The following is a 26,442-nucleotide window of genomic DNA, read 5'->3' as shown; positions in this document are numbered from 1 at the left end:
GGTGGCTGGTTTAGGTTTACTGATCTTTCTCTCGGGTTAGTGAGCAGTTTGTTATTTCACCGGAGCCCATGTTGGTCGGTTTTGTTGACATGGTGATAGTAAGGAGACACTGACACTTGACACCCAATGGGGAACTTCTCCTTTTAGTTATATACTGTTCCTTTCGTCAGTCCACACTTTGCCAGCGCACATCTTCTAGTCATTCATAAAAATCCTCTGATCAGCTGTTTGTGCATGAAAACATTTCCTCTTTTAAGTGTTTTTTTGTTGATCTTCGCATCAGTGGTGCTACTGACATCTGCTGGCCAAACATGCACACAGTCCACAAGTCACAAATTAAACTTTTATTAGTTTCTCTTTTTCCAGAGTTTATTCAAGTTTTATTCTCAAACACTGAGACACACAACATGGCACAATTAACATCAGTGGCTCTTTTAATCTCATTATTAAAAGGCAGTCGGAGTCACTGTCACTGCTGAAACAAAATCCATATTTAAGTTGGACAACATGAATTTTTTTTTTTTTTTTTGACGTCACATATTTTACCTTTAAGTTCCAAGAAAGAAACTGAAATATGGCTGTTTATTCACAGGAAATTCAGTTTTTATAAACTGTATAATGCTGGGTTTGGCAAAGGTTGGTAACTATGTAGGCGTACCTAATAATGTGGCCACTGAAATCAAGATACAACACAACAGACTTAAAACTCCATTTTCCTATCAGTTATATTGTAGTTCTAGACAACCTTCGTAGAACATATCAGGAGTCACCGTCACTGCTGCAATCAGTTCATATTGAATACAAGTCAGCAAACCATTTTACAGGTCGCTTATTTTCCATAATATGTTCTTATAATAATATCCTAAGCAGAAAGTGATGCATTAACTTTGAGCTGTAACTGAAAGACAGTCAAACTTAAAATTTATTTAAAAAAGGAACAATAAACAGTAGCTTCATGCCAAAATATTAAAGGATTTCTGAAGAACACCAGTGGAGTTTACTCTATTTACTGCCTTTATATTATCCAGTTTTTATGGACGTAGTTGGAACCGTTTATGTACTTTTAAATGAACAGTGCAGTTCACCACCACCACTTACCATGTTTATAACACTATATTGCACCTATTTAACGCTGTGAGAGTATCAGCAAAACAGGATATTGTAATAAAAGTAGACCTCTCACCAACAATTTGCAGCTGTCTAGTTGTAACTTGTAAAGTGGTCACTGAATGTATTTATTATTATTAAACTGATCCCTGCTTTTAAAGTGGAACTACCGTTTTTTACAACCTGGACCTTATTTCTGGCTTAAAATACGATCGTTTACTCGCTCATATAACTTTGGTGTTATTTGGAGTCGTTCGGACGAAATTTAGATCTGCGTATATCCATATAGTGGGAGTGACTGGGGCACCGAAACGCAGCCTCTAAATAACGCAGTATCTTCCACGATACTCGTTCATTTCACCAATATTTTGTACGCTAGTGCTATTCCCCGTTGAGTTAGCTGTTGCCATCATCCAGGGTTTCAGATAATGCGTTATTTAGAGGCTGCGTTTCGGTGCCCTGATCACTCCCACTATATGGATATATGTGGCGCTCCACTGGAGCTAAATATTTCCCGAAGGACTAAAAATAACACCAAAGTTATATGGGTGAGTAAACGATCGTATTATATGCCAGAAATAAGGTCCAGTTTGTAAAAAACGGTAGTTCCCCTTTAAAGCAAATTTTCTGTAAATCAAGATACTCAATATAACAAACTAAACTTCAACAACAGTCTCTATTTTCCATACTATTAGTAGACTAGATTACAGACAACTTTCTTGGAACTTATCAGGAAATTACAGACCAGCAAAAAATGTAAAAACAATTAAATCCTGATTGTGCTTTTTAACAATTAAGACAATTTCTACATCCTAAAGGCCACCACTGACACTGTTTAACAACCGACGTTACACTGTCAATCACTGTTGGACCGGATCAGGTGGAGTTTGCTCTCCTGCATCCGTCAGTGCACTGTTTGCATTTCATAACCTGTGGAAAATGTAAAGCTGCACAGTATAATCAAGTTCAGGTTCAGTTCAGACAACACACTGGCTTATTGATAAATCCTACACACAGTAGCTCCCATTTAACAAACACCAAATGGTTTACATCACTACCTTTAGATGTTATTTCAAGTGAGGTAAAGATGGCAATTTTTTTTTAATCAATACATTTTTAATCATATTCTAGATAAAGTTTCTCTTCACATGACACAGTGTGTGGACGTACATCTCACGGGGACAGTCGCTGGTACACCCAGCCTCCCTCGGCAGCGTGCTGAAACTCTCCCAGCTCGGACTCCCCGTCCTTGGGCTTGGTGAAGACGATGCGGTCGTGGAGTCTGTTGGTCTGACCCTGCCAGAACTCGATCAAATAAGGCTTGACGATGTAGCCGCCCCTGTTAGTAGTTAAAGCATTAAAAAACAAAGACAGCTTAAAGAGTAGTTGCGACATTTTTGTAATACAGCCTATTTGCTTTCTTGCTGAGAATTAGATGAGAGGACTGACACCTTTCTCCCGTAAATATGTAGCTGCAGTCCAAGAAGTCAGCTAGCTTAGCTTAGCATACAGACAGGAAATGGAAGGAAACAGTTAGCCTGGCTGTTCAGTTCTGCTGTGTTTTTGATAATATCAATGTTCACAAATGGTGACGTGTTGGCTCACATTTTCATTTGTATAGATGTGTATGTATAAAACACTGATATTCCCAATTGACTTATCTCTGAGTTATGCCTTTCCATTTCCTACAACTACCTGAAAAACTACAGACTGTCCTTTTCATGTATATTTTTTTGTATGAACTAAACAAACAAGATTCAACATGAAAATGTGAGAGTTTTCGACATGCTGGTAGGTTGATAGCCAGGCTTGCTGTTTTTCCCTTCTTCCAGTCTTTGTGCTAAGCTAACACTATGGTGGCTGCAGCATAGTATTTAACAGATATGATGATGGTGACAATCTTCTCATCTAACTCTGTGCATGACAGTGAATAATATAGCAACATGTCTTGAACTTCAGCGTCAATTTAAAAGTTGATAAAACATAAAGAGAAACATGATGCTTACCAGTAGTCAGGCATAGGCACGTCGGTGTCCTTGTACTTCTCTTCCAGTTCTGCATTTTTCTGTCTTAGATACTAAAAGAAATGGTTTACAGTGAGCCTTCAACATTTCATGCATTACCTATAAGACGGTATATCTTTGGTTCTTACATTTCTGTCAGGAACAGGAGTGCTTTGTCGGCTCACGACAGCCCCAATCTGGCTGCTCTTAGGCCGAGAGTGGAAGTAGTCGCAGGAGCTCTGGAAAGGAATCTGCTCCACAAGGCCTTCAATACGGATCTGTTCATTACAATCAAATCAACATTCATTATAGACTGCAAATAATTATGAACAGCAAGGCAGAAAATAATGTAAGATGTAAGATAAGAATAAGAGCATGAAAGTTGCTGCACCTGTCTGTTAAGGGGTTCCCAGTAGAAGACCAAGCACGCGTACGGATTGCTCTCCTGAAACAAGAAACTGATCAGAGTGGTCGATAATCAATAAGTAACAGTAGTTGTGAACGCCCAGATTAAGGCTGCAGAGAACGGATTAACTACGTTTTCACACGGATCTTAATCATTCATCAATGACAACAACTTCGCTATTGGTTAAATGCATTTGAAAAGGATGTCAACATCCAAAGAATAAAAAACTAAGTAATTATTATATATATATAAATAAAATCTTCTTTTGTCAAAATAACAGTTCTATTCAGTCTATTTTCCTAGAACTGATCCAAATATGTTGACATGTAAGAAGTCACAGACATGGACTGAAAAGATTAAGAAGTTGTTTAACTTGTTTCTGATTTGTCAATTCACCACTTGATTAAACGAGAAATCCTTTCAGGTCAAATCCAAACTGTCGATAAATAATTTTTTCAACAACATCAACTGAAAAATCTTCAAGATTTATAAAAATAAATAAATCCCTGTAGCTCAAACAAACACTCACGCAGAAAAAGACCATTAAATACAACATATTTAAATAAAAGGAAAGTACTGAATTGCGTGATTTACGTTTTAATTCCTAAATAGATATGTTTTCTCCTTTTATAAAAGACAAAAGCATATCTTAACTAGGAAATATGATTCTTTACAGTTATGCAGGCTCTCCAGAATGGCAAAACTACTACAGGGGGTCTTCGTGACTTTTAAATTTCCAATACATTCTAATAACTGTGTGAGACAGACAGATAGATAGATGGTTACTAACCAGCTCAGAACCCTTTCTGCTCTCGTAGTTTGTGAAGAAGCGGAAACCTTCGTCGCTGTAACCTTTCAGGAGAACCATCCGGGCCGACGGACGTCCGTCCCTGAACAGAGATGCAGAGATGAGATTGAAAATAAATTCACACTTTTCATCTCAGGTGGTTGCGTTACCTACTTGGTGGCAGTGGCGATACACATGGCGTTGGCCTCTCCGATCTCAGGACACTTTGTGGCTTCGTCAAACCAGTTTCCAAATTGCTTGATGGGGTCCAGAGACGCAAGTTGACTCTCCTCAAAGCACTGTGAACAAAAACAAACAAACAAACAAAAAATGTTCAAATTAAAGGCAGGTTGGTATACATGACAACACATTGTTTCACTGGGGAACAAAAGACTGCATGGAGTGATGCAGATGGCACTAATTAAAATGTAAAAGTGATTAAGTACTTGTCAACCCTAAATATTTGTAAACTACTACCATCAGCCATGACATTATGACCTCCTGCATAATACTGTGTATGTTTTACCACCAAACCAGCCCTGAACCACTGAGGCATGGACTCTTCTAGACCTCTGAAAGTGTGCTGTGGTCTCTGGCACCAAGATGTTAGCAGTAGATCCTTTAAATTGAGCATTGGGGCCTCCATGGATTCTCCTTGTTTGTCCAGAACATCCTACAGATGCTGGACTGGATTGAGATCTGGGGAATTTGTAGGCCAAGTCAACACCTTGAACTTGTTGTGTTCCTCAAACCATTCCTGAACTGGTTTCGCCTTGCAACGTTATAGTATCTCAACTGTTGGATCTTTCCATACTAACAAGCCTTTGGCTCCTACGTGTATCAGTGAGCCTTACTGTCCATGACCTTGTCACTTGACCACTGCAGACCAAAAACACCCCGCAAGAGCTGGAGTTTTGCAGATGCTGTGTGCCAGCTGTCTAGCTACCACATGTTTAATTTCTGCCTGATGCAGAACACTCACTGACAGAGCGAAGGAGGAAGTCTTGATTAAATAGGGTTAGATTATGCACTTCAGATTATGCATGGACCCGCCTGCTCCTGCAGCTGCATCACAAATAGTTTTCAGTGTAGACAGGTTAGATTGAAACAGTAAACAGTGCAGAATTTAAACATCTCACGCTGCACTTGTGCCATCACGACCTTGCAGTAACGTAGAGTGGAGAATGGAGAGTGGTTTAGGACTCACCACATTCATTCTTGTCCAGGTAACTCTAGTGCTTTGAGTCCCACTCACCTCCTCATCTCCTTTGTACTTCTTCCTCATGTTACTCAGGTCCATGCTTGAGCTGTCACTCGTGGATTTTCTTCTGCAAACGTTCAGGACAAAAACGCTTTGTCGCCCCACTGACAGAGATGCATGAGCCGGGGGGTTTCGACCAAATAAACAGATATGTCTCAATAAATTCGCACTGAGTATGCGCCTCATGCTTGTCAAACCGACACTGACGTAACGGCGCAACCTCCCCTTACGTAAAAATGTTATGCAAACGTGCGACTTTTGGACCAAGTGTTGACGTGCAATGCAACTTTAAAATATTTCTACAGTCATATTTTCACGGCGATGAATACATTTGAGGTTATGCGTACTTGTAAAAGGATTTAGAGGAAAAAAAATCCAAGAAGTGGTGACAACCATAGACACATCACGTGGTTACGTTATGCTGCGTTCATGTGATATGAGTTAAAAGTACAACCTGAGTGAGAAAAATAGTTTATTGTCTCAAAATATCTAATTTAAATAAATCTGTCAGATATCTAGAATATGTCATATTTGTTTGGCTCTAGATTACAACTAATTATTTCAACACACTTAACATGGCTTTACCGTCAACACATCGAATAAAACCTGACATTAAATACTGATGCAATCGATTTAGCTATTCAAAAAATAGGGAATGATTCTATGTATTACAATCCAGGTGTCACCTTGTATATACTGAAAATAAACTGATAAAAAAATATGTTTCTAGAAATGACTTCCGCAGTTCTTGATTTCTACAGTGATTTTCCCTGTGGATTTTCCTTTTGTCGAGATGACAGTGAATGTAACATTCGTGATTTCGTCACTTCCGGAAGTACGTTTCCGGTTAAAGATGTCGGCGACCTTGTGCTTAAAATTTCTGCCGAAACTAGGTAACGTAGATTCAGTACAGTCATTTTTTACTTGAATTAACACTCTCGCCGGTTAGTAAGCTGTAAGATTTCCAGAACTAGCCACTGTTAGCGGTTTTAGTAGTTGTCTGGTTTAACTGCTAGTCAAGAGATGTGTTTCAGCTAGCCTACATTAGCTTAGCAGCCTGTCATCATTCACAGGCGATTATTATTTAACGGTCCCTGTGTCTTTCAGGATGGCTGCCCCTGACACAGAGTGTTCGGCACGGCTCCAAGGCTGTGACCCGCCACAAAAGACCCATGCACTTCCTCAAAAAGAAACTCATGGCTGTTACACAGTACATCCCTCCTACACCGATAGCTGCTCCAGGCGCCTATCCATCCGAAACCAAACGTGTTGTGGAGGTAACACAGACTCGCACACAACACTCATCCCTCAAACATGTTGTAAAATTACTAATTTCCTCCTGTAAAATCTGACTCCAGATCAACTTCGCCCAGCTTAAGTTGTCAATGATTACTCTTGTGGCTAAGGTTAAAAAACACAGGTTGGAGGCTTTCCTGTGAGACTCTCTCTTCTCTTTTCCTTTTTCAGGATGATGGTTTGACGTTAATCAAGAAGAGGGATTTAAAGAATGTGTTCCAAACTTGTAAAATGGTCGCCGTGGTCCAGGACAACAACAGCAAAACTGAGGACATGATAATCCTCAAACACAGACTTAATAAACACAGCATCAGTGTCAAGTTCTTCCCCAACCAGGTAAAACTAATGTGACTCCATATGTTTGTTTGTCATTCCCTGGATGTATTTGTTCACACTTTATTTTCATCTTTCCAACGTAGAAATACCAGACAATTTAGTCTGACCCTGTTAAAGAATGCATGACCTCTGCAGCTTTTGCAGAGATGGTGCATTTTAACACACATTCCTCCATACAGAACACATCTTCCTACACACGTCCATTTTTAGGATTCTCATTTCGTGTCCCACTGTTCACTTCCAGGTGATTCGCTCGTTCCTGAGTGACACGGTTTACTCCAACATGATTCCTCTGTTCATCGGTCCCACGGTTCTGTTGGTTAGTAAAGAGCCAAAAGTGAGGGAGATGCTGACAACACTGAGGTCCAGCCCACAGGTGACACTCCTGGGTATGTTCATTATCTGATTGCACTTTTGAAACACATGTAAGATCAAACATTTCTGTTAAAGAAAACTAAATGGTTCGTATTTCTGAAAGCACTGATCATTTAAAGGGGTGACACACCAAGCCATCAGTGAGTGTCTGGTGTGTCCGTTGGCACAAGTTGGACCCAGTCACCGGCTTGTTGGCCAGTTCGGCATGTTGAATCTATGGCAAGTTGGTGAGAGAGATTGTCTGTTCCTCAACAAAGTAACGGACACACAGAAGGCTTATCTTGTTTTACATTCTCATCTAATCTGAACATTCAAATCCACAAATATTTTCCACAACAACATGAAGATCTTAAATGAATAAACTGTGGACCAACTTATCAAACTCTTGTAGCTCTTCCTAGTTTCCCCTTTTGAATGATGACTACTGCCACCTGCTGGTATGAAGAGTTATTTCCACGCATATCTCCTCTCACCAGCTGGTCATTGGCTGTGTGTTGAAGCTCAAGTTTTTCACCCAGGCACAGGAGAGGTGAAATGACGTCGGCCTTTGTTGCCGTAGTTCTCTGATGTTGGTTTGGTGTGTCTGGGGAAAATGCTTCTCATAAACTCCTTAGGGTTTTTGCTTGTCCATCTGCTTTGTCAAACATCTGCTTCATCAAGGAATGAGGCGTTTGCTCCTCCCTTATTTACATATTCATCGGTTTAGCATTAGATTTTCAGAAAGGACTTGCGCTGGGCTCAAACTGGTCTGCACCTCGCTGAAAACAGAAAATAGTTTTTTTTTTTCTTAAACTGTCTGAAATGATTAACATATTGTTTAAGCTGTACTGTCAAATAGTCATGAAGCCCAGTTTTAAAGTAATCAAGCCATTAGCGTAGCAAACTCTTTTAAAGAGGGTTTATTTATAAACTATTGTTTGACAGATTAAACAATTAGTAGATTAGATGACTAATTAAAAATCTGACTGCTTCAGCCCATGACAGCAAGATAAAGCCACACTTTTTGTCAGTGAAAGACATGCTGGACCCTTGGGTCTAGTAGCAGAGCATCTTTAACGTCAGCAGCCTCTCATCTGATATTCCTTGACGTCACTAAGAAACACATTTAACAGTTGATTCCACTAAACTGCAGCATCTCCCAACAGGCGCCTGCATAGACAACACGTTGCTGAGCGCACAGGGACTTGTGAGCTACTCCAAACTGCCGTCGGTGACCGTCGTCCAGGGCGAGCTGGTCAGCGGCCTCACGGTGATGACCTCCCGCACGGCCTCCATGCTGCAGCGCCACCCTGCCCACCTGTCCGCTCTGCTCCAGCAGTACATCAAACAGCAGAGCCCGGACGACACCACAGAGGGAGAACCTAAAGCGGAGCAGGCCACGTAGAGGCCACTGCGGAGGATATTGCTAAGACTGTTGCTTTGAGGGTTCGCTGCTGAGCGGAAGGATGAGCAGCTGCAGGCGGATGCACGCAATTTATTTCAATTTAGTACCAAAGTTGCTGGCAGAGTGAAGCAGTTAAACTGGTGCTAAATTCAACTTAATCATATTGTGTGCATAAGACTTGACTGGTTTTACCAGGCCTCAGCTTCATGGTGGAATAACTGAATGGACAATACTGCAAAACTGTCGGTGTCACTATTTCTTTAAGGATATAGTTATAAATTATTAAATGACATCAACTCTGTGTTGCATTTTGTGATATTTTTTCAGTCTCATGTTGGCTAATCTTGGGTTTGCTGGTAAAAATAAATTTGTCAGCTTTAAGACAAGCATGGAAAACTCACTTCTGCTCTTAACATTTGATTAAGTCCAGCTGAACTTATGCAGATTTACAGTACAGTAACTGATGTTGTGAGATAAGTGGCATCCTTAAAAAAAAAAAAAAAAAACTGCAACAGCCAAAATGAATTTAAGTGGTCACAGATCCCGACAGTTAATCTGCAGATTACAGCATGGTAATCTGGCTCTGTTGCTCTATTGTGGCCTGCTTTTGTGTGTGTGTGTGAGAGAGACATTGCCACCAACACCACACTGCATCACCGGTTGCAAAACCAGCAGCTGCAGCCCAGAATGTGTCCTTTACATCAACTTCAAACTAGGTATGAAGGTAAATAAAAGCTTAATTATGACCTGCAGTGAATGATCCACGATTAAAAAACAATTACTGATGTTCTTAACATTTAAAAGCCCTTTAAAAATACGCTTTAATGCCTTTTGATAAGTCCCTCAAAATCCGTATGCTTTGCTTTGAGCTTCAAAATGAGTAAACCGTGTGTGCAGAGAGGAGCCCGGCTGTATTTACCCTCCACTACGTCCCTGCTAGACCCACAGTATAATTCCAGCTAATACGGATAATGCCCAGGACACATTGCGCACGGTGCGCGCTGCCGCTCGACGCGCAACCCTCCTTGGATTTGCCACCGGCGGAGAAAGAAGGAGAAGGCACGGCCGCTGAGATTATGTTGTCAGAATTAGTGATTATCATTGTATACAACATGTAGTTTGACTCCTTTTTTTTATTCCCCTAGTACGACTGACGATATGAAAGCGTTTTCTCAGCGGGAATGGTGATTAATCGCAGGTTGCTAAAGGCTAAATGAGACCTTAGTTGGATTAATCAGCCGCGAGCAGAGGACGGTGGCGAGTGATGAGAGTCGGAGGGGAGATTCAGGTAAGAGTTTTTACGCGTTCAATCAAGACAAATAATGTTAAAGTTTAATTTAAATCATGGTGGGAAACACTGAGTTAAATATCTACTTTGGTAATGTGCCATAATATTTTTCTCATAAGACGCCATGGCTACAATTTTATGATGATCAAATATATGAAAAAGTAATAGTTTGGCGCAAAAACTAAACTTCCACTTCTCTGTGTACCGATGCAGTTCTATCTTAATGGGCTTTAGATTAGAGCCTGAGCCTGAATGCTGCCGGAATAGTTTACAAAGGCCACGGCCACTTGAGATCCATTTACTGAGAGCGTAAAATCAGCCTGGATGAGTTTAAAGGACTATTGCCATTAAAATGTATCACTGTGGTTGGATTACAAAACAACAACAACAACAAAACCACACACAATATCCTCTAATCTTTAAATAATCGTTTTTAGTCTATTTAAAATGTCCTAACCTGGCTGATCTATCTGTATCTTGACTGAAAACACTCTTATCCCTAAGAATATATGTCACAATCTGTGCATCATAACGCCATCATCTCACTAGAGGCTGTGTTCAACTTTGTTTTGTTGTCCACAGTTTCCACAACAGCTCCCGTTCTAAAATTTCCATCTGTGTTTATGTTCTGTCATCTGTTCTTGGTCAAAAGGTGGATGAAACAGTCTTCTGGCTGATAGTCATTTAGTTTAATTGAAGCGTGCACAACCGCAAATGTAAGTAACAGTTACATCTATGTGGGAAATAACTGATTTCTAATAAGATTTCCAATAAAATTTAGCAAAAGCTTCACATCTAATATATATATATATATATATATACATATAAAGCCTTGAGGAAACAGTCAAGTTTAGCCACCATCCAGAGAAATCACAGTGATTATGACATGTAGAATACAAGTGTTCCCTCTTGACTAAGCAAGCTCAGAAACCTGCAAATCCTTTCATCCTGTTTCCACCACATGCTTTCATTCCTGAGGTCAGTTACTCTCATCCTCTCCTGCCCTTACATAACAGCAAGGCAGGCTGCGTCTGGGCAGATTTAGACAGATAGCACTTTGAATGCAACGAACCACAGATGTTGCATCCTGTGAGAAATCCTCTATCCTCCCTGTTTTGCACTGAAAGGATGCCACAGTGCACCAACAGCTCTCCAGGAAGCCGCGTGATGTCAGTAAAAGTAGAGGCGTGATGAAGAGTTATGTTCTCACATCGTCATAGTGATTCTGTAGACTGTAATGTATTCAGAGACCATCTGTTCAGTGACATCCGTGTTGAAATAGTACAGCTAGCTGAACATCTTGAATTTCCTTCGGGATCAATAAAGTATCTATCTATCTATCTATCTATCTATCTATCTATCTATCTATCTATCTATCTATCTATCTATCTATCTACATGGTTCCATTCTCAAGTCAATAAAGTTGTAACAGCAACAAATTCATTATAATATAATATAACAGTCTGGCACTAAATCCTCTTTCGTGACTGTTATAACATTCAGTGGTGGTGATTCAACTGGATGATCATTTTGGAGGATCTAGTTTGTGGTGCTGTTAAACTGGATTGAATTAAACACTGGAGTGTTTCTGTTATTTAGTCTATCCCAGTAGTGCTACAGACCACAGCTTCCAAAATGAGAACACAGCTGAATCTGTAATTTAAAAAGTACAATCCAAAAGTACAATCCACGAGACAAGTTTAAATTTCCCCTAAATGTTGTTTTGTTGTGATCATTCTGCACTTCTAATGTTCAGTCAGTGCTCTCTGCCTTGCTCTCCAGCCACCCCGTGTCCAAGTTGCTCCGAGCAGCTAAAAACATCTCTTGAAAAACCAATTAAGCAGAGGTTAATCCTCTCCTTGCTGGCTGCGTTGACCACAGTGTCACATACGAGACCGGATTATCGGCCCGGGCGAGCGGTCAAGGGCTCCGAAACCACGCGTTCATCCAGTTTCGACAATTTGATTAGTTACAAATGTTATTTTCACAATCAAAGCTCAAGTCACAGGGGGTCAGGTCACAGGGGGTTAAGAGGGAGCCCACACTTTTGCTCAGAAAACTATAAATCCGGTCGTGGTCACATGCAGTAGCTGTTATAACCTGTGAAAATCATAGTATTTTATGTGATGTTGACACTTTGTGCAGAAGCCATTATCCCTATTTGGAATATTTACGCTACTGCTGCACCTAACAATAATCACCCCGATCACTTAATCATGTAATTTACTAGTAATTTATTCTATTAAATGTAAAGAAGGCGATGTTTTAAATGTTGTATTTGTCCGAACACCAGTCCAAAATCAAAATATATTCAGTTTACTTAAGACATAGATGTCTAAGGATATACATATATGCACCAACTACTTACATGTGAAACAAGATGCACATCAACCAGAACTATACACTGTATTATATTCAAATTATTAGCCACAAGTAAGCAAGATTTATCTTAAATTAAGTCTTTAATTAAGTTTGTTAGCACTACTGTTTTTTTCTATATACTACCATCCATTACAACTCAGAGCTCGATATGCACATCGAGCCCATTGGTGGTCGTTCAGTAGCTCAGATCATTATCTTCCACCACCTAAATTAATTACTATTTTTAGTAATGATCTCCTCCAAAATTGTCGATGTAATACTCAAGACTTTTATGAAGTTAATTAAATTAAGTAATCTGTGTTTATACACTTGATGATAGAAGCATCCCCTTAAATTTAACCTATTAATCATTGTTCTGTAATGTTTTCACAAGAAGTTATTCAGCATCGAATAGAAGTTTGTAGATTAAGGTGGAAATAGGCCTAAACAGCGGCTACTGAAGGCTCCAATTTATTTATTTAGTTCCATCGTGTGACCTGCAAGATATTTATATTTTAGATATTGCCAACTCTTCTTACAGCTGTGTTTCATATTTTCCAACAATATCATTAGCTTCCCTTTGAACAGTATTTGTTGCAGGGCATGCTAAACGGTGTTAATGTTTTTCCTGCTCATGTTCAAAAGCTCGAAGATTTCCAGATTATCTATTGACAGAGAAACCACACATCTGCGTTAGACTGTTACTGTTACTGGGAAAATTATAACTAGAAAATTTGTCTGTTTGTTTTGCGATCGGTGTGACTCTAAGATCCAGAGCGATCTGGCTGAGGATCTAGGAAACACGGCCCGTATCCAGGTTACATTTAAATCACAGGTTTGAACTCACCTGTGTTAAGTAACTGGATTACACAGAGCCCTCTCTTTTTAGTCTATTCACACTTTCAATCTGGTTTCTAACTCGTGGAGCTCTCATGAGTCAAAGCTCTTTCGAGGGGACAATGTGAAACACCTACAATATGTGATGAAAAAAACATTTATGCAAAAAAATCACTTTTTTAAAAAAAATGTTGCAATAGATTGTTCTTGCGAGGGCATATTTGTTTTTTCTTGTTCTGCATTTGATGCTATAAAACAACACACAGACAGAAACTGAGGAGGAATGAGAAGATGACATGGAACACGTGTCCGAGATTTCTTGTAATGACATCCCAGCTTATATTTAAACTTTCTCTGAACTTTATTTTTTGCTCTGACAAAAATAAAAACCACAAACAACACTTTAATGCAAGATTAAATGTTTTGTTTAGAAAGAAAAGTCAAAAGTAGCTCCTCTAACGTGATCCTTTAATGCCGTTGTCTGAACAAACAATTGTTCAATGAAAACTTGGACCTTTTCTGGCGTTTTGTGGAATTTGAAGACAACTCTCTAGCTAAATGTCCTTCACCAGGAGCACCAGGAGGTTTGCGTCATTTGTTGCACATATGCATAAACATGTGCATATGCATGAATAAAAAAGAGAGTTAATACGATTCCCCAAACTTCCTGTACTATTTGCAATTTAAGCAACAGCTCTCAAACTGTAAACTGTCATTAATCATGGATCTTAACTGATAGTACCTTGTAATCAATGTAGCTTTTGTTCTGCTTTGTTTTTGTTGCATCGGATTTGTTAACATTTAGGATTTTATAGTTTAATGATGCATTTTTATGTTGTAAAAATGTTTAATCTTTGCCAGTTTTCAGGGACACACTTTTTTTTTATTTTAAAAGTCTCCCAAGTGTCTTTTGTCCGTGGAGCCCAAGGTGGTTGAACTGAATATGTGGTGAAAACCAAAAAATAGCTTAGGCCTATGGTTTAAGGGTTTAACAGCTAATTGATATGAATCTAAAAAGTATAAATAATCATAACAGAAGTCTTTGCATTCTTGAAATACACCCAGAAAGCTGATGCTCTTGTTTGCAGTGTATCCTTACTCTAACGTGGTCATCCTGTTATTACAGGGGGCTTTTGGCAGATTGCAGCGGGTATTTCTCATCAAAAGGCCGATCACAGCGGGGAGAGGAGTCTGAGGTCTGCGCCCTGAAATGGACTCATATGGGTCTTCCCTCAATCGCAGCCAATCGCTGGCGAGCGGCCTTGAAAAGACTTCACCGACGTGGACCAAGCCAGCCCACTCTCGGAGCAGCAGCACTCTGTCATCCCGCCACTCCAGACAGGTGAGTCACAGGTCAGTCCGTTCGTGGCACAGACTTGCTGAACAAGGGGATTATGGTATATGAACATGATCGTCCTCTTACAGTAATAAGTACTAGCTCGGAAAACGGTGAGAATTCAGGTTAGTTTTCAGTTTCCTGTGTAGCATTATACTGTATGTTTGCAAAGCGATGAACTGGTGAAGATGATTGTTTTCATTCTGCATTATAAGAGATTGTTTTGCAGACTTTAGTGATGCAGATGCTGTGGCCTGTGTTGTATGAAAGCCTTTCAGAGCTGTTAAATTGTTGAAGTTTAAAATCTAAAGTCCATTACACGAAGAAGCATTTCCTGAGAATGATTGAATCTTTGTTAATTAGACAAAACTGTAACACTACGTTCACAGCAGCAGCAATAGAACAACAAGTGATTTTCAATGGAAGCCGGACATATGAAGTGACAAGCTGACGCCCCACACTTGTCTCTATGTGATGGGCAAAAAAGTTGAGCCGTTTTCAGCTTTTATTTGGCTTTTCCTCAGTTAATACTTAAACAGATGATGACGCGGACGACGTCAAAGAGGGTCTGAGAAGTGCTTCAGTTTCAACTTTGCAGTAATGGTTATAATAATAGTCCTTGCCTGGAAACCAGCCCAACTTTCCTTGCCCACAAGGAGTCCCTCCACTGGGAACTGATTATGCCCCAGCAGAGATCTGCTGCGACGTACTAGCATATTCGCTAATTACTCAGTAATACTAATTGGTTGGCTGACAATTGCGGGCAGGGACACTTTTTCCACTGTATCGGATGAAACGTGCCCCATAATTAAACCCAGATATGTTTCTAGAGTCATATTAGAATAAAATCTGATAATCTGATAAGAAGTGAGCCTGGCTACGCCCTGACAACTTTTTATAGAGACTGAGTTAGATCTCCAGCTAATTTGTTGATAAATCTGCAGACTTTCTCTATCATGTTCCCTGGAAGCCAAAAAAAGCTAATTCCTCAATATTACACTGTGAGACTGACTTAACATTTACAGTATATAACAACCAAGTTGTATTTTAGTGGAATTAAGTAAAACAATTTTTTTTCCTCTCCATAGATCATCAAAGACTGGGAAGTGATTGACGACCTCCAGACAGACATGCAGGCAGGTGGTGACAATCCTCAGGACATGACCACTCCAGGAATCTGCGAAGGATATCTCCTCAAGAGGAGGAAGTGGCCTCTGAAAGGTTGGCACAAGGTGAGACGTGTATGCTTTTAGTTGTAACGCTGCTAAAATGTTTTTAAAGCGGTGTCAAGTTCTTACAGAGTTGAATTATCTGTTTTTCAGCGATACTTTGTCTTGGAAGCTGGAATCCTACGCTACTCCAAAAATCAACAAGATGTAAGTCAACGTTAAGTCGCTAAGGAGATGAAGCCCTGCCTACTCAATGTGACAGTATGACTTAATGAATGTTGTTTTGCTTTTTTAAAAAAATCTGCTACTATAGTTTAGTCCTCCTTGTTTGCAATAATTCTCACATAGTCCAGCCTTACAGAGAGTTTTGTTTTATTGTATTTTTTCCTCTTTCATTCTGTTTTAATGGTTTGGTTGATTTTGTATTATGTCTTTTATTCATTGTTAATTTTAAATATGCTGTTGAGCTAATCTGGGTATCTTGGTATAATTTTGAAATAGTTAGCATGGATCAATGTGCACTGTGTCTGGTAAATATACAAAGTTATAATCTTTTATAACACTCAAACCTAATTTCCTTTTACTAAAGGTCTCCAGGGGACGAGTCCAGGGCTCACTGGATGTTAGTCTCGCCGTAATGTCAATAAACAAGAAGTCAAATCGCATCGACTTGGATGCAGGTGACATTCTCTATCATGTGAAGGTAAACATAGTTATTAAATGCATTAAAAAACAAAAAGTTGAAAATGCTAAAAGACAAATCTATGTTACTTTTATTTTCTTCTGAAGGCAAAGAGCCACGAACTCTTCTACATCTGGGTGACAAAGCTACAAGCGCACCGCCTATTCAAGAAGAATGAAGCAGCCCACGCTCACAGCGGCCTCCTCCAGACTTTGTCTCACTCAGCTGCAGCTGGACAAGCTCAGAGAAATGGAGATTTGGTGACTATCAAATCAAATCAAACCTAGCGCCATAGTAATGCTAAGTAAGTGACTCGAGGTGAGTCTTAACAGTTCCTCTTTTGTCCTTCGTGTCACCAGAGCTCCACGGGGGTGGCAGATTTGGCTGGGGGATCAGGGGTGCTGCCCTCAGCTAACACCGCTGTGAACAGCAAGGTGTCTGCCTGGCTGCAGCAAAGCCACAACCCAGACACCTGCGTTCAAGGTATTTATTGTTTATTTGCACCTGTAAGAACAAATATGGATGTAGGCTTCTGAGAAGGAGGCATTGAATAGGTCTTGGTTTTCATATTGTATCTTATCTTGCATGTACCTGCTATGTGAGACACGTATTCCCTGTCACACGCACACACAAAAGTTGTATGGAAGACACATACTTTCACTAAGGTTTGGATAATTAGAGTCCTTATTACAGATCCAATTCTTAAACTCTATCCTCCATTATAGTTGTATTGTGGGTAATGTATGCACCATGTTTTAATACTCTTTGTGTGATTGGACTGAACTGGTGGAAAACGGCAGCCAAGACATTTATTTTGTGTAAATAGGTACAAGGACTGTTACTCTATTGTAACAATTAATAGATTATTGATTTCTATATTTCTATATATGTATTAGTGTTTAAGCAAAAAAATATATACATAGGAGTACAGCTAATTATGTTTGCATTACATATTAATCTGTTAATTATTTCCTTGTAAAAACCTCCTCCTCCTGTAACCTCCTCACAATTCTTATTTGTCCGAACAATAATCAAATCTCAACATTTTTAATACATGTTGCATACATTTGAGTTATTTAAGAAAAAAGAAAATTGAAACAATGAAATGTTTATAATAATTGAAAAGCTCTGCTTATAGGTTCTGTTGGGTAACAGTGAAGGCACACGGTCTCGGTCACAGTGTAATTCTTAGGAAGCGGGATTAGTTATAGACAATAGCTGACAGAACATACCTCTGTGTGTTTTCATCTAGAGCTGAACCGCTGTCATTTGGACCTTTCTGAGCTGAACCGCTTAATCCAGAGGCTACAGGCGCTGGAGGTCGGCCAGGTTTTCTCTAACGGAGAACTGCAACGTATCATCAGCATACAGGTAAATATAGACGGATGCAGTAGAATCATACAAAAATAAAATAAATCTCGTAAAATTACAAGATTGTACATATATATATATATATATGTATTTTCTGGAGCAGAATCTCTCACTCGAGAAGCCCAAGAAGCCAAAGTCGGGGAAGATTTGGGGTCACTCCCGCACACTGTCCAGAGTGGAGGCCCTGGGAATGGTAAGAACGGTCTGTTACTTACTCTCTGACAACATTTTAAATGTTATTTTCTTAAGTATATTTTGGTTAAATGAAATGCTGGCAACTTAGAACCTATTAGGTTTAAGTATATGACATGGGGCCTTTCTTTAATCCAAAGCCTATTCGTGGGATTACTAAATCGGTGAGTCGACAATCAGCAAAGACAAAGTGAAAATTCCTCACTGTTCTCCATTTACACCCCGCAGCAGACCGCCTTCCTGACAGTGAACTTTTTGTGATTGTGAATAATGTCACCAAAGCGCATGTTTTTTCTTCTCAGGTTTAAAATGGTGAAGGAAGTTAATTGCATTTGTTGTATGATGTTTGTCTGTGTACTCTTCAACATCTAAAAACCATTTATTTGGTTTGTAGAGCGAGTAAATCCATAGATCAATAAAATAAACCTGCTTTTAGTTTAGATTCTGCTGTAGTTTCTGATCCTTTCCTGCAGTACTGTTGATTGTCTTTTTGTCTGCAGCTGTGAGGGTTTTCATTCCGACCAAACAAACATGTTCCCTTGATTTAACCATCAAGGGAACATGTTTCCCTTGTCAGGACAGAAACCCTGCAGCGCTCTGGTACTAGAGGTTCAGGATTGAGCCACCCTAATTGCAAATAAGTCCCTGATTAGATTACTTTAATGATATAGATTACACATCTACGTAGCATTTTACATCACCTCCCTCTCTTGATTTTGACTTGCAGGGAAAGCACAGGTGTAACTAATACTAACATCAGTAATGGTTCAATTTCATTAAGGACAACTGAATTTAAAATATCATTATAAAACAATTAAAGTTTGCACAAGGAAACATCCAATTATGCTTCACCCTGGTGCATTTTTACAGCACACTAAAATTAGTTACACCTGTGTTTGACAGATCCTGGATAGACTGACACACAGACCAAAGACTGGAAGTAACCTCATGAGGACCTTTTCGTGTGGGATAGTATGCATTTACAATCTGAAACACTCCTTGCGTACTATAAAAATTGTGACTTCCCTCCAGAATCCCAGAGTCTGAAACCTCCTGCGCTGGATAGCAGCATCTTCACACAATCTGACAGATAACAAGGGAACAGTTCAATTCACCCGAGACTCAACCGACCCCCCCTTCCACCCTCTCCTGTTCACCTCACTCACAGCTGTCCTCCAGTCACCTGAGCAGCTCGTCCCACCTCGGCGCGTCAGTCCCCTCCATCCCCGACTACGTCTACTCTCAGCTGTCTCCTCCCACTGTCACATCGCCCGAGGGCAAGAAAATCCAGCAGGACATCTGCGCCATGTCACTACGAGGTCAGGAAAACACACACAGGTCAAAGAAGTTCATTTTGAAATAAATACGTGGAAAATGGAAGTGGGAGCTGAAGATCTGGCGGATCTGGCATGTATTTATTGAATTTCCCCCCAATTAAGCCGTGTAATTAGGTTTTTACTGCTAACTGCCTCTATATTTCTTCCTACAATTATACTTTATACTTCAAAGACATGTGCAGCTTTAAATTCAAATTTTCCATCTTCTTTTTTTCTCCTTCAGTGCTCGCCTCCCTGAAGTCAGTGCATGAGACTCTGTCCCAGGAGAGACAGAAGCTGCAGGAAGTCTTGGACACTAACAACATCCACCTGTCCAACACATTAGCTGAGGTAAGATTAATGCTACACCTGGAATCTGGCTTTTACGCCGCATCTACCCATGGGTTTTTGTTTTTGATTTCTGATGGCTGTTCTCTTTGTTCTTACCTGTTTCTCCTCCTCCTACTCCGACGTCAGCCCACGGCAGCGAGGCATTCATCCCACAGAGCCCCTTCAGTAGCTGACTCTGCTGCAGAGTATTTTGACGCCAGCGATGACATCCTCTGTGGCAGCTCCTCCGAGGTGTCTGACGAATCGGGACTTAGTGACGGAAGCACCACCAACTCGGAGCCAGAGGAAGGACACGGTGGGTTCATGTACACCAGCACGTTCGTCTAGTCTTTGTCTGGTCTTTAACCTTTAACTGTCAGCACATCAAGGTTGGAAATGATCAGGCCCTCCAGTTCTCTGATTTATGGCCAAATGCATTTAAAACATGTACTAAATGAAAATGCTGAACAAAAATCTGCTAAACCTCTGTATGTTAGCAAGGTTGTTGTGAGCGTGGTAGCTTCTTGATGTTAGCAACTAGCTCAGGGTCTTGTTCTTCCCTTCACCAGAGATATATTTCCAGTCTAGACTGACGGCATGATTAATATTATTTCCAACCAACATTACAGCATCGGCGACAAGGAAATACCGTGCCAGCATTTCACGAACTCCAAACAGCGTTGTCCCCAAGTCCACGGGACGCCGAACAAAACTTCCCGCTCACTGTCCTGACAACAGCCAAGTGGGCCTCATGGCTATCCTCTACAACAACATAGGCAAGTACCAATTTGTAAAGACACACGGAACAAAAAGGACGCAAACAATGGCAGCTCTCTGAGGCCCTGTGTGCCGTCTCTCCTCAGGTAAAGACCTGGCTCGTGTGTCCATGCCAGCTGCTCTCAATGAGCCTGTCAACCTGCTGCAGAGGCTGTGTGAAGAGCTGGAGTATAGCGAGCTCCTGGATACGGCCAACAACACAGCGGACCCCTACCAGAGAATGGCGAGTTATTGTTACAGGACTACTGTCATACACATGTTTTTACTTAATGACAAATAATCAAGACACAAGACTGGGTGATTAATGTTTATAATTAACTTTTAAGGAAGCTTATATGGTATGAAAACCAACAAAATGTCTTCCTATTGTTAAGTGCAGGAGGTACTGAGGTGTAACTAAAGACGAGTGGGAGTTTAATGGAACACTAAGCAGAAAAAAAATCCAAATGAAGTCAAACTAAAGATGATCCAGAACAGTATAAGTCCAAGTGTTGTCCAAATGAAATGAATCCATCAAATTATAAACCAAAAAACTTAAAGAGACACAAGGAGATCTGGCAAGGGAACATCTGGGGAAGAACACAGGTACATCAGGTGAAGACAAACGTCAAGAAGAAAACATGGGACTATTTACACAAAGGCTTATGAGACACATAATCACAAAGGAAAGGAAAACGCAGACAGGAAGTGAAGCAACGCACAAAACTTTAAAAATAAAAACAAGAAATGCAACCGAACCCAAACACCTCCAGATCTTCACACTTGCTGCCTCTGGGTTGAGTTACTGTTTACAGCAAAAGTCTCAAAAGACAGAGTAAGATTAAAAGCTATGAGCACCTCAAGATGAAATACAAGTGTATGAGTAAGTGGACTCTTAGGCAAAAGAAGCTCTGTAAATATATACCGTCTGTAGTCCTCTTTGCTTTCTACACAATGTGCCCCAACAAAATAAACTTAATAATTAAATAGAAAATTGCTGAAAAAAAGAAGTCAGTTTGAATGCTGTGGATTTTATATCCTGCAGGTGTACATTGCTGCCTTCGCCATCTCCGGTTACTCCACGGCGGCGTTCAGAAACCACTACAAGCCCTTCAACCCGGTGCTGGGGGAGACCTACGAGTGCGTCAGGGAGGACAGAGGTTTCCGCCTCATCAGCGAGCAGGTATCTTATTCAGGAGGGTCACATCTGTCTCACAGGCTGTGAAGATTCTCAGTCATCCAGGTCATGGTATGTCCCAAAAAACAGCCGAAACAAGGATATCTGGACTTGTAGAATTTCTTGAAGATGTTTCATCCAAGTAGCATCTTCAGTTCTAAAAGACTGGATGACGTGTTGGGCTTTAAATAGGAACATCTGTAGAACTGAAACAGCTACTTGACCCTTTAAGAAACTATTCTAGCCAAGTCTAGTTGCCATGGTTTCAGCTTGATTTTTTTGGGGGATGTTATTGTTGATTCAACCCATTATGAAGTGTTTCACTGATGTTTTGCAGCAGCTTGTAATGTTTTGCACAGCATGAGATTTGCATGCACAGCCCTCGTGTAACCAGTACTATTAAAAATATGTGTGTTGCATTCAGGCGTTCTAGTTTTACAGTTAGTGCCTCTGCTTCTCTGCTTTATTAACAAGACTCTGTATCCTATCTTGTCTGAAAACATATCTATTACTATTTAACATAACCATTACTATTCTAAAGGTGTATAAAATCAACACATACTTGTTTTTTTTAAAGTTGGGCGCCTTGTGTCTTTGTCAAAGCCGACAGATGTAAATTTGCGTCTCTTTACACTTCCATAGGTCTGCCACCATCCGCCCATCTCTGCCTGCCATGCAGACTCAGAAAACTTCTCCTTTTGGCAAGGTGAAACTGCTCTGTTCTCAAACTAAACTCTCTTTGTCTGCTAGTTCAGTGGTCTGAATCACAGCTGTACATCTACGATGCATGTCATCAACACTTGTTTCTTGTATCTCCCGACAGACCAAAGATGGAAAAATAAATTCTGGGGGAAGTCACTGGAGATCCTGCCAACTGGAATGGTGAATGTGACTCTTCCCAGGTAAAGAAAATTGCGCTGTTGAGGGATGACACCCAGTAATAAGCAGAAAATCATATTTTATGAGAGATTTTGTAGTAGATCTTAAATTTGCTGGATGCAATTAGACTTTCTATGAATATTTCTTTCTTTCTTAACACCATAGCGAGGGTACAATATTCATATTGCAAAATAACTTGTATTTAAGAATTTTAGGCAGCTAAAATTTGTCTGGTTTGACTGATTTGACAGATTGAAAGTACCAGTTATGAGTTGGTACTTGCTACGTCACAGCAGGAAGTCAAATTCAAACATGCTAGGAGGCCTTAACACTGTGCCCAAACAGAACAGAAGTCCCAACATGTATGCTGTATGGTTTAGTAGTGTCAGGAAAGGCAAAAATGTATTTTGGAGAACACTTCACTCGATGTTACTGAAAATTGGTACTAAAACTAAGCTACTTTTTCTTCATCAGGAAACCTAAACTCAGTCTATTCACTCTGAAACATCCTGCTGATGTCTCAATTTTGCAGCAGCAGGTTGAAATTTAAGAGACCACTTTATGCATCCGACGCCTCCAGCTGCAGCCATTACTCAATATCTAGTAGTAGGTGATCCTGAATAGTGCAAAGTTTATGTAAATAGCTTCCAAAACACCTGAGGGAAGAAGAAAAATAGATTTAGCAAAATGTTAAAAACTAGAAATATCACAATGAAGTGCAAGACACACATTTGAGAAGCAGGAACTTCTGAATTTTCTTCTAATGTTGGCTTGATTTGATGTCGGACGACTAGTTATTGAGTTTAATATGCTGAATCTTGATGTTTGCTCCAGGTATGGAGACCACTACGAATGGAACAAAGTAGTGACCTGCATCCATAATGTGCTCAGCCAGCAGCGATATCTGGAGCATTACGGAGAGGTGACCATCCGAAACCTCACAAGCAACGTCTGCACTTGCAAGATTACTTTCGTCAAGGTCAGTGCACCAACTTCCTGCACCTCTCTGCCCTTTTGTCTTTTATCATGTTTTGTCATTTGGTTTCATTTCCATGTTTTCCTCTGCTGTAGTCTCGTTACTGGGGCTCAGACACAAACAAGAACGAGGTGCAGGGCACGGTGCTGGACCAAAGTGGGAGTGTCATTCACCGGTTCGGAGGTCTGTGGCACGAGGGCATCTTCTGCGACACACTGCCGACTCCCAAATGTGTCTGGAAGCCAAGTGAGTCCACAAACACGCATCACTGCTTTGAGTCGTCTGCGCTACGTGTCGACGTCCTCATGGTGATCACAGAGATTCCGCTTTAGAGGTGGAAAGTTTAAATGGAAGTAAAATGATTAAGCCCTCCTGCTGCCAAAACGACTAATCAGCATAAATCCAAGAGTCACGTTTGAGAAGCAGCTCACCTGAGAGGTTTCTGTCGCCCCACAGATCCCCAGCCTAAGGATCACCTGCTGTACTACGGCTTCTCCACCTTCGCCATGGAGCTGAATGAACTCACCCCTGACCTGAAGCCTCTCCTGCCTCCTACAGACAGCCGCCTGCGCCCAGACCAAAGGTGAGAAGTCTTCAGACGGCCTAAAAGGCACGGACCCATGAGCAGATGTCAACTTGGACGAGAGGAAAATATAAAAATCAAACCAAGTTATAAAAATGCAAGCCATATCGATGGCGTTTGCTGCAAAATACTATGGCGGTGCAAAGATAAGCATCATGCGGTGATAAAATACTATGATAAAAGTAATTTTTCCATTCATTCCTCAAACTCTTTGCAGAATGCTCGAGGAGGGAAAAGTGGAGGAGGCGGACAAAAAGAAAGATGATTTAGAGGAATTCCAGAGGGAGCGGAGAAAAGAGCTCACCAAGAGGGGTGAAGAGCATGTCCCACGATTTTTCAAGTAAGTTAATTAAAAATCATGGTCGTAGAAGGATAGTTACAAACTGTGTCACTGATAATCAGTTTTGTTACACACATGCAACACATTCACATCATAAACCTGTCAAAACTATAAAATAATTACGCTTTATGTTCCTAATGTTAATTTTACGCCTTAATGTTTGGGTGCATGGACTGTACGTCTTCATATATCCGTGCTTTTCCAGCTTATATTTGTAACACTGCTGTTAATTATCATCTAGTTTTGCAAGCAACAATATATTTTCACTGTTTTCTGGGAATGCCTACAAAAAAGGTCTGCAATTAGGTCTAAAATATATACGGTTATTTCATTGTAGACTGACTCTGTTTGTACTTTCTTGATTAAATACTTAAACATTTGGTTTGTAAAAGAGAGGTACACATTTAAAAGGTCTATTGCTTCATTAACAAATCAAGAAACCAACAGTAATGAGCAGATTTTCAAATTTAAGAACAATTTTTACCAGTTAAGTATTTAATGCGATGCAAAATCCATCAGATTTATGATGAAAAAATCTGCAAACAATCAGGTTTTATCTTTCCTAAACAGTTTTACATTTTGCATGGACCACAGTTTTCACCCAGTAACAATAACATCTTTCTATTGTCAGGTTTTCTTACCAGGTTCTTTGAGCAAATCCATGAGTTGTAAAGTTTGTAAACGCTTCCTTTTCTTCTTCTTCTTTTTCTCCAGGAAAGCCAGAGACGCCTGTGGACGGGACGTGTGGTTGACAAACGGGACTTACTGGGAGCTCCGAGAGAATCCAGGCTTTGCAAACATTGAAAACACAACTCTGTGGTGACGAGACGAAGCGGCAGCGATGTGCAGACAAAACCGCGCCCGAGAAAGAGGTCGAAAAGTGTCAGCGTATCAGGATATTTTGGACAGCATACATGAACCGCTCTGAGAGAGAGTGGGGATAGTGCTGCTGATCTCTTCTTTCGTTCCTTGTGCACGCCTGTGACTGGCTCATGGGACACCTGTCAGCAGAGTTAACCAGCAAACGTAGAAAGAACTTTACATTTTCTAATGCTTTTATTTATTTACCTTTTTTTTTTTAGATTACTTCAATCAATATATATGCATTTATATATTTTTTTTGTGAATTTTACATATTTCTGTCCAACATGTGGCACAGACTCTAAATACCAAAACTTGAAATAATCAAATTACTTGAAATCTTTACACTTGACCTGCCTGGCTCCAAACAACAGAGAGACACGGTTACCAACGAGCTGTTGAGCCCAGTGGAGTATTTAGCAGCTAAAGAGCCGGATATTTCCCCCAGGAGTTGGTGGAGACCAAAAATAGAGCTAAAAGAGAGCAAGGATTACACTTACATTCATGCAGGTTCACACAAACATGACTCCATGTATTTGATAATACAGTTTTGCAACTTCTGATTGTGCTGATAAGATACAGCTTGCTAATAACATCTATTTTAGGTGCATATGCCTAAATATGAGATCAAATCTGTGTTAAACCAAACTGCTACGAAACCCCCTCTCTGACTAATTCAACCTACGCTTTATATTTATTACATTTATCTACATTTAAGGTGCACAACTTGATCTGTGTGGCTTTCACATCACAAGAACTGATGAAGATGCTGAAGATGTTACCGCCTACCTAACAGAGGATGTTTCATTGATCAAGTTTTACGACAGTATTTGTCTAAATACTTTGATCACTGCTGACATTAGAAGTTTGGTAGCGTAGCATCGACATAAAACTATTTATTTTATGTTTTTTATTTGATTTTTTTTGGATCTATTAAATATAAGAAAGTTAAGTATAGGCACACAATTAACTTTAAGAGGAGACATTATATTTTACTGTATTTTTATGTAATTAATAGAAAAATGAGCATCCA

The 26,442-nt window shown here is 40.1% G+C and overlaps 3 protein-coding genes across 4 annotated transcripts; 2 read left to right on the top strand and 1 right to left on the bottom strand.

Moving 5' to 3' along the window:
* Positions 1-190: 190 nt before the first annotated feature.
* Positions 191-6,247, bottom strand: pnpo (pyridoxamine 5'-phosphate oxidase). Of its 2 annotated transcripts, XM_084567660.1 has the most exons (8): positions 5,559-6,247; positions 4,478-4,602; positions 4,307-4,406; positions 3,502-3,555; positions 3,260-3,388; positions 3,114-3,184; positions 2,278-2,446; positions 191-2,037 (listed from the first exon to the last, which is right to left on the bottom strand). In XM_084567660.1, exons 1-7 carry the CDS (start codon positions 5,748-5,750, stop codon positions 2,281-2,283), a joined length of 837 nt encoding a protein of 278 aa, XP_084423786.1. In that variant the 5' UTR covers positions 5,751-6,247; the 3' UTR covers positions 191-2,037; positions 2,278-2,280. The 2 variants fall into 2 exon arrangements, with proteins under 2 accessions (XP_084423786.1, XP_084423785.1); XM_084567659.1 differs by having other exon boundaries at positions 191-2,446.
* Positions 6,248-6,405: 158 nt separating this feature from the next.
* mrpl10 (mitochondrial ribosomal protein L10) lies at positions 6,406-9,355 on the top strand. Its single transcript, XM_084566925.1, has 5 exons — positions 6,406-6,457; positions 6,672-6,841; positions 7,032-7,196; positions 7,441-7,585; positions 8,717-9,355. Exons 1-5 carry the CDS (start codon positions 6,418-6,420, stop codon positions 8,953-8,955), a joined length of 759 nt encoding a protein of 252 aa, XP_084423051.1. The 5' UTR covers positions 6,406-6,417; the 3' UTR covers positions 8,956-9,355.
* Positions 9,356-14,274: 4,919 nt separating this feature from the next.
* Positions 14,275-25,596, top strand: osbpl7 (oxysterol binding protein-like 7). Its single transcript, XM_084567621.1, has 22 exons — positions 14,275-14,783; positions 15,866-16,009; positions 16,100-16,153; positions 16,536-16,649; positions 16,736-16,888; positions 16,988-17,111; positions 17,881-17,999; positions 18,103-18,192; positions 18,332-18,355; positions 19,360-19,510; positions 19,752-19,858; positions 19,985-20,153; positions 20,467-20,613; positions 20,701-20,837; positions 21,639-21,776; positions 22,413-22,476; positions 22,594-22,672; positions 23,484-23,628; positions 23,721-23,871; positions 24,082-24,208; positions 24,426-24,548; positions 25,263-25,596. Exons 1-22 carry the CDS (start codon positions 14,652-14,654, stop codon positions 25,369-25,371), a joined length of 2,601 nt encoding a protein of 866 aa, XP_084423747.1. The 5' UTR covers positions 14,275-14,651; the 3' UTR covers positions 25,372-25,596.
* Positions 25,597-26,442: the final 846 nt, after the last annotated feature.

Source organism: Chelon labrosus (genome assembly GCF_963514085.1).
Source record: "Chelon labrosus genome assembly, chromosome: 19".
Classification (NCBI taxonomy): Eukaryota; Metazoa; Chordata; class Actinopteri; order Mugiliformes; family Mugilidae; genus Chelon; species Chelon labrosus.
Note: the sequence above shows the minus strand (reverse complement) of the source record. Positions and strands in the feature narration are given on the sequence as shown.

Bases quoted from the DNA above. Each gene is read 5' to 3' on its own strand.
- pnpo (XM_084567659.1), bottom strand. From the start codon at position 5,750: ATGAGGCGCATACTCAGTGCGAATTTATTGAGACATATCTGTTTATTT. The intron at 4,603-5,558 runs GTGAGTGGGACT...TTTTGTTCACAG, and splicing joins AGTACAAAGGAGATGAGGAG to TGCTTTGAGGAGAGTCAACT. The intron at 3,556-4,306 runs GTTAGTAACCAT...TTCTTGTTTCAG, and splicing joins GCAGAAAGGGTTCTGAGCTG to GAGAGCAATCCGTACGCGTG.
- mrpl10 (XM_084566925.1), top strand. From the start codon at position 6,418: ATGTCGGCGACCTTGTGCTTAAAATTTCTGCCGAAACTAG. The intron at 6,458-6,671 runs GTAACGTAGATT...TGTGTCTTTCAG, and splicing joins AAAATTTCTGCCGAAACTAG to GATGGCTGCCCCTGACACAG. The intron at 6,842-7,031 runs GTAACACAGACT...TTCCTTTTTCAG, and splicing joins AAACCAAACGTGTTGTGGAG to GATGATGGTTTGACGTTAAT.
- osbpl7 (XM_084567621.1), top strand. From the start codon at position 14,652: ATGGACTCATATGGGTCTTCCCTCAATCGCAGCCAATCGCTGGCGAGC. The intron at 16,010-16,099 runs GTGAGACGTGTA...TCTGTTTTTCAG, and splicing joins CTCTGAAAGGTTGGCACAAG to CGATACTTTGTCTTGGAAGC. The intron at 24,549-25,262 runs GTAAGTTAATTA...CTTTTTCTCCAG, and splicing joins CATGTCCCACGATTTTTCAA to GAAAGCCAGAGACGCCTGTG.